A 16,815-nucleotide genomic window follows, 5' to 3' on the forward strand; every position below is an offset into this window, starting at 1 on the left:
CACCAGGAGGAAAGCACTGACAAGAAGGTGGCTGAAGAAGCTTTTAAATGAAAGGCAAGGGAAAGAAAGGCTTTGCTGTCGGCCCTCTTGTCCAGCAGTGAGAAGGTACAGATTCTAACCCTAGCTCCACAAATCACTAGTTTTATCACCTTGGGCAATTGCCTTAATCTCTGTGGTTTTCAGGTTCTCTGTCTATAAAAGGAGGAAGGATTCGCAGGCATGATTTTTAAGGTCCCTTCCAACTCTGATATTCTATCATTTTAGCAATGATTTTTCTTTTTGATCACTCATACATTGTGCGGCATGACTTGAGAAGACCTTAAGCTTTGAAGAATTCCAAATGGTATCTTGGTTGCATAGTTACCTGAGAACACTCTTCTGGTAGGATCATGAAATGTCACTACTGATCCTTAACAAGGAGAAGTAAGACAGCTCATGAGTGAAGTATACGACAATCTGGGACCCAAGGCTTCTGGCATATGGCTAACTAGAGCTCTACCAATATGGCTACAGGATCTGTGCAGCTAGTAGCTGCTTGCCACAGACCCCAGAAATATCGAGCATACGCTCCTAAAATGTTACAGCAGCCTTTCCCCCATGCTGTAAACTGGAACAAGGTAAGGTTAAAAAGAACCCACTCTAGATTAATAGTACTGCCAAAGGGCCTCTACAGATATTTTCTTTTCCTTTGAGAGAGGACCGAAGTGGTTCCACTGACTGCAAAACACACAGGGAGCTTCCAGATTCAGCTCTGGCAAGTGAAGAGCTTAGGAGTTGTCACTCCCATCCCCACAACAAGAAAAAGCTGGACAAACTGAAAAATCTGGAACTTTTCACAGACCTGCCTGAGAAGGAAGGTTGATACTACAACGCCCAAATCTGCAGAGCCGGGTTTATCCAAAAAGAGATGAAGAGATCTGCTCACCTGAAGTAGAGACCAACGGACCCAGAAACTGCTGCGGGGACAAGGGCGCTGCTGCCCAACTGCCGAAGGCTGAGGGCAGACCTGCGCGATGGTGAGAAACTTCTGAGGCTTGCATGCCTGTGGGATCTACCACCAGTAACCCTACCAAGTTCTCACAGGGAAGATAAGGAAAGATCCCCTCCTGGCTCTGATGCGGGGAGGGGAAGAGTAATCATTGTGAAATTCCCCAGAGCTTTCTCTATACCAAAGGCCCTATGCTCCAGGGGGAAATACTTTGCCTTAGCCCTTTCCCAGATGGGGGAAGGGCATTCCTCTCACTTCAGCAGGCAGACACACACACACACACACACACACACACACTCCCGCCAGCCTTCTCGTCTCAACCAAAGGAAATAGTCAAGGGGAACCCGGGCTTCCAGGAAATGGATTGGGAATGCTGTGATAGGAAGTATGGGGCAGGGAGAACAAAAACTGTACCACTGGATGAAACTGTGTGGAGGTCACAGCCAGAAGACACAGGCCCAACAGACACTGAGATTTAAGAGAAAATTATAAAATGGCCTGCTCCCACCTACCTTACCACAATGCCAATAGGGCTCCAGTGTAATGACAATGGATTAAAGCTGAAAGAACAGAGCCACAGAATCTTTCTCAACAAGCTGCTCTTAAAGGAAACTCAAAATCAAGAGGTGACACAAAAACAAGGACACTACGGGGGTGCCTGGGTGGCTCAGTCGGTTAAGCGTCTGCCTTTGGCACAGGTCATCATACCAGGGTCCTGGGATTGAGCCCTGTAACGGGCTCCCTGCTCAGCGGGGAGCCTGCTTCTCCCTCTCCCTCTGCTGCTCCCCCAGCTTCTGTGCTTTCTCTCTCTCACTGTGTCCTCTTTCTTTCAAATAAATAAAAATATCTTTTAAGAAAAAGATTTTTTTTAAAAGCACCACACACGGACACTGGAATAGAACAGTTAAATCATGGATGGTGGATGGTGGGAGCCAAATTTCTCACTACCTGGAATGGGAGGTTGCAAACATGCCAGGGGAGGAGGCGGGAATGATCCATGTGTTGATGGAGCAGAATTAGAGACTCATGATCTCATGTTTAGCTTAACGTAGACACGGATGGTCACATGTAGATAATATATCTACTTATAGATGTATACATAGACATGGGTCAGTACACACACACACACACACACACATTTTTTACTGGGTGGCTGACAGCACCTAAAGCAATAATGCCCCAGTACAAATGAGCACACCTACTACCCTTATCTTCATTTCTCTTATCATTCTCTACTAACAGGAACCAGGGCTCCTTGGAAAAATGGCATATTACAGTCCCAAAAAGTAAGTAAGTGCTCAAGAAAACCCCACAGTGACAGGGCTGCATCAAAGGGAAACAGAAAACTGAAAGAGCTCTAAATGGCCAAAGATGGAAAACTCTGAACAAAATAAAGTAGAAATGGATTATAACCCCAAGTTTAAACAAATGAGTCCCTACTGACATAAATAAGTAGCTGAATAAACAAATGTGAGAGAAGAGACAAATGTCCCATACAGAACAACTCCAATTAATTTCTGGACATACTTGACCCTCAAGGAGGTGGAGCATAACTCCCTAGTTCTTAAGTGTGGGTCGTGCACTGAATTCCTTCCATCGAGTACATCAGGGAAAGGATGAAAAGCCAATAACTTTACAGTAGGGAAAGATGACACACACTACCTCTGCCAGAAGACCAAGGTTAAAATCAGCAGCCGTAAGTTGTGTGGACAATATATAGCCTTGATACAATGTCAGCGTCATAAGAAAGGCATTTTACTTCTACTCTTCCTCCCTAAAATCCATAACCCCAGTCTAATCATGAGATAAACATCAGACAAATCCCAACTGAGGGACATTCTACAAAACACCCGACCAGCCATCTTCAGATCTGTAAACTAGTACAGCCACTGTGAAAAACAGTATAGCAGCTCATCAAAAAATTACAAACTACCCTACTATCTAGTAATTCCACTTCTGGGAATATAATAAAAGGAAATGAAAACACTAACTCCCATGCTCACCACAGCATTATTTATAATAGCGAAGACATGGCAACAGCCTAAGTGTCCATCAATGATGAATGAATAAAGAAACTGTGGCATATATATATATACAATGGAATATTATTCAGCTATCTTTTAAAAATAAGGAAATCCTACCATTTGTGACAGCATGGATAGACACAGGGGGCATTATCCTAAGTAAAATAAGTCAGACAGAGACAAATACTGTGTGATCGTACTTACATGTGGAGTTAAAAAAAAAAAAGGAACTCATAGAAAAAGAAATCAGATTTATGGTTGCCAGAGGCAAGGGGTAGGAGGGTGGAGAATTGGTGGTCAAAAAGGTACAACTTGCAGCTACAAGATAAATAAGTGCTAGGGATGGAATGTACAACGTGAAGGACTACAGCTGACAGTTAACACAGCTGTATGATATATAGGACAGTTGTTAAGAGAATAAATCCCAAGGGTTCTCATCACAAGCAGAAAGGTTTTTTCCCTTTTGATTCTATCTATAGGCGATGATGGATGTTAACTAAACCTACTGTAGGAATCACTTCATAGTATACGTAAATCAAACTATCCTGCCATGAGCCTTAATCTTCTACAGCGAAGTGCATCAATTATTTCTCAATAAAACTGGGGGGTGGAGAATACAGGTATGTAATAAAGTTTAAAAACTACAGGAAAAAAAAAAAACACCTGTCAAGGTCATCAAAAACAAAGAACGTCTAAGACACCATGGCAGCCAAGAGGAGCCCCAGCTGACATGAAGACTAAATGTCACATGGTATCCTGGATGGGACATCAGGTAAAAACTAAATACATATGAATAATGCATGTTTTTGAAACAAAAGAAAAATGTAAATAAATAAGTGAGAAGAAATAAGAAGGCACGAATTCTAATATCTGACCAGGTATTCTCCTATCAAGTAACCTGAAGGAAGCCCTTAGAGCCTGTGGCCATCATTAATAAGCCTCATTTTGAGGGTTCAGCATAGAGAACTGCTATGGTTTATGGCCCCAACAAGCCATTATTTTTTCCAACCTCAAAAAACAGCAGTAATAATCACCATCCTCCCAGGCTAAGTATTTAGGGGAAGTTTGAGTATGATGAGGGTGATGGATTCTGAATTCCCTTTACATGTCATAATAAGGACAAAAAAAAAAGTTTGTGCCATCTTCACAATTGCTTGAGTCAACTGGAGGGCTGACAGGAGCCCATGAGCTGGGGCCCAAGATGTTTTTCCTTTCTCTCTGGAGGAATACTATAATCCTTCCTTGCAGCACAGCAGAACAAACACAACTGTCTCGCAGCTTCCTTGGTGGATCTCACAGATCGTCATGTGTTTCATTTTCAAAGATATTTTTCCCTCCCTGGGACACTGGGAGGTCATGCTGAGGCCTGCTGCAGTGGTCTGGGCACGTTTTCCCACATGTGGGGGACTCGGCCAGCTCTCACTCTCTGCCTGGGCTTTGAAGTTATCTGTGGCTCTTCCCGTGTATTCCCCATATCAAATGAGTCCTATCAATCCCCCTTTTGAAATTTCTCCAGAAGTTACTGTTCCTTCCTCTCCGTTCCTGTTGACTTAATTCAGGCCGTTTGATCTTTTACCTAGATTTTTTTTTTTTTTTAAGTAACAGTTTAACTGGTCTTCCAGTCTTCAACCCACTCTTCCATCCTCCACGCTGCCAGAAATTCCCGAAAACACCCATCTGATCATATCATTCTTCTGCTTTTAAATCATTTGATGACTTCTTGATTACAGGATAAGGTCCAGAAACCCAGACCGCCTAGACCTCATCCAGATTTCTAACTAGATCTCCTGCCCTATCCCCTGCTATCTTCCCTCCTGCTCCAACTGTCACCATCTCTGCCCCCAGGAGCCTCGGACCCCAGATGCGCAGGCTCCATGTTGCCTGAAGAGAACAGGCTCTCTCATGCTGCTGTGCCCATACCAGTGTGCCTCTCTCTTGCCAGGAAGGTCTCCTCACGCAACAATCTGAGGGCAGTAGGAAGGCAAGCGAGGTGGAAAGACAAGGAGGTGAGGTTAACAAGGGAACAGATAAGCATTACTAAAAGCAGCACAGTATTCACAGGGTTCCTGAGGGGGTGGGGGTGCTCCAGAAATACTGAAAAACTGAATGGGTGAATAAATGAATTGCCAACCATGAGGTCCAGGCTGCAGAGGCAGGCAAGTGAGAACGATGGACCAGGAGCACAGCCCTGAAGTTTTGCCTACGACTCCCACCCCTTTTTTCTATGTCCTTCCCCCTCCCCTTCTGTGAGACCTCCATGTTTATGTTTCTTCTCATTTACAGACTACTAGAACACTACCACAGATGCATTTAATCATGCCACGCAGAATTTATTTATTCATTCCTCATAAATCAATCCTTCCAGCCATCTGGAAAACAAGAACCACTTCTACTGCCTTTCAAGCTCCTTTTAACTAATATTTTTAGTACATGCTATCGTGCCTGGTACAAAATGTAGTATTTTATGCACAGCCACACCAGAGACATCAAGGACTTTATGACCTTTTTTTTTCTGTTGTTGTTCTTTTTGTGTACATTAGGAAATCCCAGGTGAAAACACTAAATAAAGTAAGAACAATTAAAAAGCAAAGCAAGATAATCATATCACTATAGAGTATGGTAAATGGAACAATTTCTGCGTGTGGCTCACAGCAAAAAGCTTCGCCATTTTACAGTCAGATCTTGTAAACCACAAGCAGGAACTCTCCTGTAAAGGCAAGTGAAGAGTGGCAAAGGACTACTCATGTAAAAACACATTCTACAATCACAAGCAATGCCAATCTCGTCTGCCTCAGCTTTTGGGTCTATTAAATGGGAATAACAGAGGGAGAGTCGCTTGCCTCCATCACCTACTGACAGCGGTGTGAACAGAACAAGTACTGGTGATATGGATGCTATATGCTAGCATCTTCGATTAGAAGCAATGATGAGAACTAAGCTAAACCACTCTGAATTAGCCAGAAGGCTTCCTGGAGGTGTCCAGGTTAAGCTCAGGGGAAACCTTAACTGACTGCTTCACTAGAGCCTGGGACTGCTGTAACTATGTGCGAGAGTTATAACCACACGTAAGTGGACCGGATACACAAACACATGTGCCTTTCAGAGAAGGTGGCCAATAGGAAAAACCATTAAATACCAAACCATGAGTGCCTTTCTGTGAGGAACTTTAAATTCAGGGTCTCTCTTCTACTGTTCCTGTCTTGAGACACCTTTACTAGACAATTTCTTCTTATCCTTCTGAACCTGTGGTTTCCATACTAGTATGTTCTTCCCAAGTTGGTCACCTCCTCAGAGAGGCCTTCCCTGACCTTTTGAACTCTCTAATCTTTCCAAAGAATTATTCCTCAGTTATCCTCTACTGTCATTCATTTTACTTCCATCTTGGTACTTACTGTAATGGGTAAATAGCTAAGTAGTTTTACTCATTTACGCAACTAGATCTAAATTTCAGATCAACCTGGATCTTACCTATGTTAATCCCACCACTGTATCTGCACTGCCTAGGACAGTGCCTACCTGGCACTGCCTACCTAGCAGACATTCAAAAAGTATTTGTCAAATGAATGGGTGAAGGAGTTTGTCCTCACAGTGACAATAAAGTTGACTCAAACTTCTTAGCATGACATTCAAGGCCCCAATATATTTATCTGGGCTTATAGCCTACCTTTTCATACCTCTGTATATTATGCCTGTTGATATCTCTATAGAAAGCTTGCTTTCTGCCTGGAAAGCCCTTCTTCCTACCAAATAACTTATCTTTCAAGGCCCTTTCCAAACACACCTTTGCTGTGAAATCTTCTCCAATCCTAGACACACACATTCCTCTGCTGAGTCCTTACAAGAGTTACAACACTTAAAATATACGGTTATAACAGAAATAAATAAGAATAATGAGAGCTAACATTTTATTGAGCATTAGCTCGAGGCTGGGTACAATTATAACCACTTTATGTTATTTTTTCATTTAATTCTGAAAACAACTATAAGAGTTAGGTGTTCTCATAAGTACTTAATGTTTGTTTAGCCAGCTAGAATCAACTTCATGAAGGCAGAGTGGGTGCCTTAAAGACTTGCTAACTCCCAGAACCTAGCAAAGTTTCTGCAGCGTCATATGCCTCCGCTACAAATTTGCTAAATAATAAATTCTGACACAGTTTCTTGTTCTCTGACTTTATGTTGAAAATGGCAATCCTGATCAGTTAAAGAACCAGACAATAGTTTTAAGTAATTGGACAAATTTAATATTAAAGTCCCTTCTAAACAAGAAACTCAGAAGTCAGAAAAGAAAAGGGTAATAAATCTGGCAATGTAAAAGTGTTTAATATTTGTAGATTTTTCTAAAAGGAGACAAAAACAAAACAGAAATGGAAAAAAATACACTCCACCTGCATTAGACAAAACATTAAGAATATATGAAAGTCTCCCAGAAAAGATGTGCCCATCAGTAAAACAGGCACACCGTATAAACAGGAAATTTCCAGAAAAAGAAATTTAAATGGTTAGTTAACATATGAAAATGTACTTAACCTCATTAATCTAAAAAAAGTGAAAATTAAAATAATAATAAAAATTTGCTGATTTATTTATTTTGCCTATCATAGCGTAAAGATGAAAAAATTCTAGTATTCAGCACCAGCAAAGCTGTGGGGGAAATAAGCACTCATATAGTTATGCTACAGAAATGTTCTAATATACTTAAAAGATACACACACTCACACACACGCAAGGTTATTCACTGCAGCACTGTTTGTAAAAGCAAGACTGGAAACTGAAATGCGTATCAATAGAAACTTGGTTAAATAAACTACGGTATAGCTACACCATGAATTTACATGCAGTTATTGAAAAGAATGATGTTACTGGATAACCAAATAATAGATGGAGAGAATTCTCCTTCTATAAATGTATTCCAGGGGCGCCTGGGTGGCTCAGTCAGTTAAGTGTCTGCCTTCAGCTCAGGCCCAGGATCTGGCCCTGCATCAGGCTCCCTGCTCAGCAGGGAGTCTGCTTCTCCCTCTCCCCACCCCATGCTCTCTTGTGCATGCTCTATCTCTCTCAAAAAAAAAACCTTCTAAAAAATAAATTTATTCCAGATAATAAAAATCCAAATATAAAAAAGGGAGAGGATTTGAACAGACATTTCATCCAAGAGGATAAGGTTGCCAAATAAGCACATGAAATGATGTTCAACATCTTAAGGCATTAGGGAAATTAAATTAAAACCATAATGAGATAACACTACACACCTATTAGAATGGCTAAAATAAAAATTACAAAAAATACCCAGAGCTGTTGCAGATGGGGAACAAGTAGAACTCTCATTCATAGCTAGTTCAGACATAAAACGGTACAGCCACTCTGGAAAACAGTCTGGCAGTTTCTTAGGAAGTTCAACATACATTTCCCACATGACCCCATGATCCCACATCAGGCTATACTAAGCAAGAAAAAAAAGAGGATGAACGATCTGAATCAATCTCCAAGGCAATGGGCTGAGTCAGTCTCAAAGGTGACATACTATGTGACTCCATGCATCTGACATTCCAGCAAAGAAAAAAATACAGGGACAGAGAATAGATCAGTGGCTACCAGGGGTTGGGGGTGAAGGAGGTCTGGCTGCAAAGGGACAGCAAGAGGGAGCTCTCTGGGGTGTGGATGGAACTGTTCAGTAACCTGTCAATGGTGGAGGTTACAAAAGTCTCTGCAGGTGTTAAAACTGTGATTGCATCAGAAAAAAACGAATTTTACTGTGTGTACATTAAAAATAAGTTTTAAAAAGATAAATTGTCATCAACAGTAATAATACCTTCTATTTCTCCATCTAAGGGAGGAACGTCATCTCTCATGGAAAAATCCATAGCTGTCCCTGGAATGTCCATCAAGTCTTCATCACTGGAGCTGCTCCGGAAGCTATTGAAACTCCCCTGCTGAAAGCCTCTGTTATCCATGGCTCCTGCACAGAAAGAAAAACAGGAGGCTTATTACAATGACCTTCAAGCCCCTTACCACTTACCCTTCTTTTTTTAAGTGTGGTAAATACACATAAAATTTACCATTTCAGCCATTCTAAACTAGACAATTCAGTAGCATTAAGCTCCTTTACAATGTTTTGCAATTATCATTGCTCTCCATTTCCAGAAAATTTTCATCGTCCCAAACAGAAACTCTGTACCCAGTAAACATAACTCCTTCCCACCCCCACCCCCTTATAACTGCTATTCTCCACCTCCATGATTTGCCAATTCCGGATATTTCATATAAATTTCATCATACAATCTGTGACCTTTTGTGTCTGGCTTCTTTCACTTTTCATAACGTTCTCAAGGCTCATCCATGTTCTGGCACGTACCAGTACTTCATTCCATTTTCAGACTGAATAGTACCCATTGTACGGCTAGCCCACATTTTGTTTATCCGTTCATCAGCTGATGGACATTGGGGTAGTTTTCCCCCTTTGGGTTACTACCAACTATTTTTTATCATTGAAGTATAGTTGACATACGTTATACTAGTTTCAGGTGTGCAACACAATGATTCAACAGTTCTATACATTACTCAGTGCTCACCGTAGTAAGTATAGTCACCATCTGTCACCATATAATGTTATTACAATATTACTGACTATATTACCTATGCTGTACTTTCTATCTGTGACTTATTTATTTTATAAATGAAAGCTGGTACCTCTTAATCCCCTTTACCAATTTTGCCCATCCCCCACCCACTTCCCCTCTGGCAACCACCTGTTCTCTGGATTTGAGTCTGTTTCTTTGTTCATTTTTGGTTTTTAGATTCCACATAAAAGACAAATAATATGGTTTCTGTCTTTCTCTGTCAGACTTATTTCACTTGGCAGAATACCCTCTAGGTCTGAGTAACGCTCCATTGTGTATATATACCACATCTTCTTTATCCATTCATCTATCGATAGACACACTCGGGTTGCTTCCACATTGTAGCTACTGTAAATAATACTGCAGTAAACACAGAGGTACACATATCTTTCTCAAATTGGTGCTTTTAAACTTTCTTTAAGTAAATACCCAGTAGTGGAATTACTGGATCATATGTTATTCCTATGTTTAATTAAGGAACCCCTATACTGTTTCCCACAGTGGTTGCACCGATTTACATTCCCAACAGTGCGCAAAGGTGCTCTTCTCTCTACATCCTCATCCACACTTGTTATTTCTCGTCTTTTTGATACTAGCCATCATTACTGGGGTGAGGCGATATCTCACTGTGGTTCTGCTCTGCATTTCCCTGATGATGAATGATGTTGAGCATCTTCATGTGTCTGTTGGCCACCTGTACATCTTCTTTGGGAAAATGTCTATTCAGGGTTACCACTTATTCTTAGGTCATCTTTCATGCTCTTACTTGGACAATATGGACATGCAAACTACTTAGTATATTCAGTTACCGTTCAGATGTAGTGTGCCTCTACCCTTACCATGTATTTGATGGCCAGTTTTTGAGAACCATGCAAATGGGCAAACCAAATGAGGACATGTGTACAAAACTCCTGGGAGTTCATAAGTAATCAACTGAAATAAAACCTACACATGAGATGTGTGGGCCGTATAGGAGTAGAGAAATATTATCTCAATGGCTCTGACTCTCCCAGAGCTCATAACACAATGCAGATGCTCAGAAATACTGGAGGAAAGAGGCATGCTGTGCTGTTAAATGTTTTTCTGTGTTCAAGAATTTAATATTAAAGATGAAACATTTCCTATATCCCAAGTGTGAATCTTTCGATTATAAATATTACTCAAAAACTCTTAGTATATTGGGGGGCCTGGGTGACTCAGTCATTAAGCATCTGCCTTCAGCTCGGGTCATGATCCCAGGGTCCTGAAATCAAGACCCACATTGGGCTTCCTGCTCAGTGGGAAGCCTGCTTCTCCCTCTCCCACCCCCACTGCTTATGTTACTTTTCTCGCTGTCAAATAAATAAAATCTTTTAAAAAAATCTTAATATATTGATTTTTAAAAATAGCATTATAGTCAACTTTATTTCACCTAATCCTGCTCCCCCCTTTTTTAATGAAATATTGATCCAAAATCATAGTCAGCAGAATTCTTTTGGGTTTGGCAAATAATATTCCTTTTGAAGTATTCCAATTCTTTTAAGAAACTTCTTACTTTTTTTTTAGGTTATCAGAATTATATATGATGAATGTAGAAAAATTAGATGGCATAAATTAAGCAAAAGGGCTGGAAAATTGGAATAATAGATAAATATTTTAAACACTGAACATAAAGGATAAATAACCAATATTTACCAGGTACTTATCAATTTTTAGGCACTGGGCTATACGCTTAAACTGAACTCTTTCACTTAACTTTTCCAGTGTTTCCATGCTGTAGCATTATCACTCCTAGTGCAGATGAGGAAACTCATGGAGTGCAGAGAGGCTAAGTATTTGCCCAGTTAATATTTCATAAAAAGTCAAGCTCTAGGGGTGCCTGGGAGGCTCAGTGGGTTAAAGCCTCTGCCTTCGGCTCAGGTCATGATCCCACGGTTCTGGAATCGACAACTCCCCCCCCCCCCGCTTCCTCCTCTCTCTCTCTGCCTACTTGTGATCTCTGACTGTCAAGTAAATAAATAAAATCTTAAAAAAAAAGTCAAGCTCTAAATCATGCGTTCAATTTCATAAGAACTCACTTCTAATAGAGACCAGCCTGACTGAAGTATGAGTGACATTTATGAACCAGCTGTTATGTACAAATCATTGCAAAACAGTGGGACAGATACAAAAATGAAGCTGGGTAGGCCAGATGAGATGAAGGTTGAGAGACAAAGATTTGAGAGTCATCAACATCAAGGTGATAGTCAAAACCATGAGAACAGATATCCCATGGGAAATCTGCCATTCACTTATGGATAAGGACAGATATAAAGAAAAGAAATGCATTCCCAGCACCCTCCCTTAATATGCACAAATAGCGTGAACTCTGTACAGACATGAATAAGAAGTTCCCCAGGAACATTACCATGCTTATGTGGGACATATGGTCAGGTAGGGAAGGTATCCACAGGTATGAATAATGTACAAAATTACTGATCAGAAAACCATTTCCTGGGGTGCCTGGGTGGCTCAGTCATTAAGCATCTGCCCTCAGCTCAGGTCACAGTCCCATGTTCCTGGGACTGAGCCCCACATCGGGCTCCCTCGGGAAGCCTGCTTCTCCCTCTCCCACTCCCCTTGCTTGTGTTCCCTCTCTCACTGTCTCTCTCTGTCAAATAACTAAATAAATAAAATCTTTAAAACAAAAAAAGGAAAATCATTTCCTCGGCTACAAGAACTCTAACCTTGCTTTGTGGATCAAGTGGGTCCTAGGATACTAAGAATCCATGCTCTGTGGCCTTAGCTGGGCTCCTTCGCAGCTGCATGCCAATCCTTCACTCTCATGGGACTCTTTCCCCTGCTTTACTGCTCCCTCCACTCCCCTTCTCTGAGCACCTCCCACAACAAACGTGCTTGTGCTTAGGCTTACCCTTACGAAGAATGCCCAGTCTCAGTTGCTGCTTCAAGGGAAACTGACCTACCTCAGGTCCTACTTAGCATTTTTTTCCCTATTACTAACAATATGGGAAAATCCTGAATTTCTTTGTCTTCCCTCGTGCCATACAGGAAGAAGTGTTTTTACTTTTTATTTAAGAAAAAAGGTGGGGGGGGAAGGGGTGCCTGGGTGGCTCAGTAGGTTAAGCATTAGCCCTTGGCTCAGGTCATGATCCCAGGGTCCGGGGATCAAGTCCCATATCAGGCTCCTTGCTCGATAGGGAGCCTGCTTCTCCCTCTGCCTGCTGCTCCCCTAGCTTGTGTTCTCTGTCTTTCTCTATCTCTGACAAATAAATAAATAAAATCTTGAAAAAAAAGAAAAAGAAAAAGAAAGGGCCCCTTTACTTTGTTCTGGATCTAACTGAGATCACAGATCCTTCTCCACCTTAATCTGATTTATTTCAGTGGATCCTCTAAAGAAATCTGCTATCCCTAGCTCTCATCTCCACCTCGAGCTCTAGTCCTGAATTCCCAAGAACTCTGCCTGACAATTACTGCTATCTCAAACTCAACAGGATGAAAATGAAAAATATACCAGAAATAACATCACCTAAAACACAACCCATAAAATCCAAACAAAGACATGTTCCCTGCCCTCACCCTTCACATCATCTTCCTTTTTAAATGCAGCTGGCATCAGAGTCAGTATTTGTAGTTAATATTTGTCTAACTCTGGATTTACCACCTTCAACAAACCTACAAAAAGCACTTTATCTCAAGAGTAGGTATTCTGGGTTTCTAGAAATCTTTGCTAAAAACAAACATCATTTTAGCTGATGAGAGGAACTCAGATTAAAAGGGTAGCACAACTCGAGAGGTTTCTTTCTGTTTATATTTACTAAATGCCCATGAAGCCCATAAAGTGACTAGCACTGAATAAGGAAAAAAGCAAGAAAATTTGCAAAATAATGCAGAATCCTTTTCCTTTCTCTCCACTGGTAGCATGTTTCATTCAGGAAATGAGGTAAAATACACAGTGCCAGCAACTTTACGTTAGCCACACAAATCATGGGAAGAAAAAGTATGGAGAGTCCAAAAATAATTTATGTCTGGCTTTGGAATATGTCCTGTGGTCATATTTTCAGATGGGTGTACCTATTGTTCTGGGAATTCATTAAAACAAAATAATGACACTACAGGATGAGGGCTCACAAAGGAGAAGCTGGAAAACTTTTCAGTGTCCCCATGGGGACCTTACGAACTCTTTCCTGTAACCCACTGACACAGACACAGAACAATCCAGCTAAATTGAGCTGCCTCATTCTAAACATTTCCTGGAGCAGCTATCTGGTTCACTGTTTAGGTTATAAAGTGCTTCCTTAATAAATACACAGAAATAAGGGGTCAACAAAAGAAAATTAGAAGTAGCAAGTAAATAGAGCAAAAGAGATGCTATAAACAAGAGTCCGACAAAGGAAATAAACACAATTGGTAAAACGCAAGACTGACATTTGCCTATGGATAATCCATTCCGGTACAACCATTGGTTTAACTCTGCAGATATTAAAAAGTTCAAGAGAAAAAGTTAAAGCAGCAAAATAATGAGGAAATGAAGTTCCTCACACTTGAGGTTTGAACCTATACGCAGTTAAAACTCCAAGCCCAGGGCTCTTTCCATGACAGTCTGCAGCTTCACTATGACATGTCAGTCCAGAGAATAGCACATCTAGAATAAATCAAACTTCTACATGGCCACAAACCTGAAATCAGCCAGAATTTAGGGTAGGAGAGGAACAAAGTATGGGGATTTGATATGTTATCCCAACTAGCAGTTTATATACATATAGGGCTTGTCACATAACGGAGAGCCAAGGAAGAGGGCAATCCAGAAAATGTTTGGTTGCTCTCTGTGTTACACAGCTGACTTTCTCAGCTTAAAGGCATTAGTACCTTCTGTCTCTCTTGCTTAAATCATAAGCTGGCTCCCCAGTGCCTATATGGTCAAGTTTACATTTCTTTGCATGGCGTTCAGTGCCCTAATCTAGATCCCATCTACTTCGCTAGACTTATCCTAGGCCACAAATTTATTCTACTCCTTATAAGCCACCTACTTTTACACCTCCATGCCTTTGCTCAGACCCTATCTACAATCCCATCCAGGCCCCCATCCTCTTTTCAGCCTGATGAAATCCCATTCAGTCCACTTAGAGCAAGCTCAAACAAGCTTTTCCCTCAACACCTCCTTTGTTCAGACATCTGTTGATTGCATAATCTCTTCCACTTAAGTCTTGTGACTACCACATGTCCTTTTCATTTCCGTTGTCCCAGCAACTCTAGTGTTATTCCAGGGTAGGTGTTCAATAAATGCTTATTGAGGAGGATTGCAGTTGGGGAAGAAGAGTTAATAGCCAATCAACATATTTATATGGTTGACACTCAATAAATCTATTCCTTGCACACAATGGTAGGGAACTGAGGATACAAAAAAATTATTTGTTACCTTGTCACTACTCTCAAGGAATTTATGATCTAGTTGGGGAGAGAACTTTCATATAATGTGATTACACAACACCTAAGTGCTAAACCATTAGAATAAAAGTGCAACTGGCATTCAGAAAACAGAGAGGAGACTGTAAGAGAGAGAAGGTTTCCTGGAGGAGAGAAGGTATTCCAGACCTGGGGCGGGTGTTTGGGGGGATGGCCAAAGGCTTGAGAAGGAGGCTGGCATTTGTGCTTGACTACAGGGTGTTTGTAAGCAAAAGGATGGAGCTAGATCATGAAGGACCTGGGAAGCCAATGGAGTCACTGTGGTTTTTTAGGGAGAACATGAATTAAAACAACAACAACAACAACATGATTCTTTTTTTTTTTTAAAGATTTTATTTATTTATCTGACAGAGAGAAATCACAAGTAGATGGAGAGGCAGGCAGAGAGAGAGAGGGAAGCAGGCTCCCCGCTGAGCAGAGAGCCGGACGCGGGACTCGATCCCAGGAGCCTGAGATCATGACCTGAGCCGAAGGCAGTGGCTTAACCCACTGAGCCACCCAGGCGCCCGACAACAACATGATTCTTAAGAGGTAAGTGCAGCAGCAGTGGGCTGGAAGAGAGAGGAGTAAAGGGCTATAGGAAGGCAGTTTGCTACCTCCTGTTTAAATGTGGGTGATTTGGGGGCCACCTGGGTGGCTCAGTGGGTTAAGCCTCTGCCTTTGGCTGGGGTCATGGTCCCAGGGTCCTGGGATCGAGCCGCTCGTTGGGCTCTCTGCTCGGCTGGGAGTCTGATTCCCCCCCCCCCCCGCTCTCTGCCTGCCTCTCTGCTTACTTGTGATCTCTCTGTCAAATAAATAAATCTTTCAAAAAATAAATAAATGTGGGTGATTTGAGAAGGCAGCAGGGGGTGCATTTTCCCAAAGGCTATACTGAAGGAGCCAGGTATGCATGGCAGAGAAGGGTGCTAGTGTATGGTATACCTTCCTAACATCTTGTTTTACTTATTGTTTTTAAGATTTTATTTATTCATTTGAGAGAGAAACAGAGACAGAGAGAGCACAAGCAGGGGGAGAGGCAGAGGGAGAGAGAGAAGCAGACTTCCCGTTAAGCTGGGAGTCAGATGCGGGACTCGACTGCAGGACCTGGAAATCGTGACCCGAGCCCAAGTCAGACACTTAACCATCAGAGCCACCCAAGCACCCCTGACATCTTTTTACTAGTGACACTGACATCTGTTGGTTCAAATAAATTAACAATTCGATCTCAACTAGCCCACTTGGTAAAAACAAATGTATAAACCAATGGGTGGGCTGATACACAGGCCCTTCAGTGAAAATATAAAAATGTACCACACATTCCCATGCTAAGAAGCCCAAAGAAGTAATAAACTTTTCTACTTCTTATTTTTGCTCCACAAAAATATCTGTCAACCTGCACATGGCATTCTGTGTAAGTAATATAGGCCAGATGCTGCAAAAGCAGAAAAGAGAGAATGCAAGAGGAAGAAAAGCTTGAGAGGGTCATTACAGAATGTACCAAGATATGAACACTATCATAACATTTTAAAAAAATTAAGACAATCCTAATTATAACACTAAGTGATACAAACTGACATGCAAATGAGAAAATCTATTTTTGTCTACCCTCTGTACTTTGAGTTACCTGAGGACGGGGTAACTTAAATCTTTGTTCCCAAGTGCCAGACACAGAGAGAGAGTTCAGTAAACCATCTAGTTCTCAATACAATTCCACTTTTAGTTACTTTATTTTGAGAATCAGGAATGAAATGCAAACTTTGCAGTGTAG

At 41.4% G+C, this 16,815-nt stretch overlaps 1 protein-coding gene across 3 annotated transcripts in view; it reads right to left on the reverse strand.

The window, feature by feature from the left end:
• Nucleotides 1-16,815, reverse strand: part of CLCN5 (chloride voltage-gated channel 5) — a 149,111-nt gene that overhangs the window by 29,011 nt on the left and 103,285 nt on the right. The window contains exons 1-2 of one of the 3 annotated variants that reach the window (XM_044235721.1): nucleotides 9,066-9,084; nucleotides 8,819-8,965 (exon numbers count right to left, since the gene is read on the reverse strand). In XM_044235721.1, the coding sequence (XP_044091656.1) occupies nucleotides 8,819-8,960 (142 nt within the window). In that variant the 5' untranslated portion in view covers nucleotides 8,961-8,965; nucleotides 9,066-9,084. Of the gene's footprint in view, nucleotides 1-925; nucleotides 1,032-8,818; nucleotides 8,966-9,065; nucleotides 9,085-16,815 lie in introns of those variants that run through there. The other 2 variants (XM_044235720.1, XM_044235722.1) reach the window with 2 other exon arrangements.

Source organism: Neovison vison, chromosome X, assembly GCF_020171115.1.
Source record: "Neovison vison isolate M4711 chromosome X, ASM_NN_V1, whole genome shotgun sequence".
Classification (NCBI taxonomy): Eukaryota; Metazoa; Chordata; class Mammalia; order Carnivora; family Mustelidae; genus Neogale; species Neogale vison.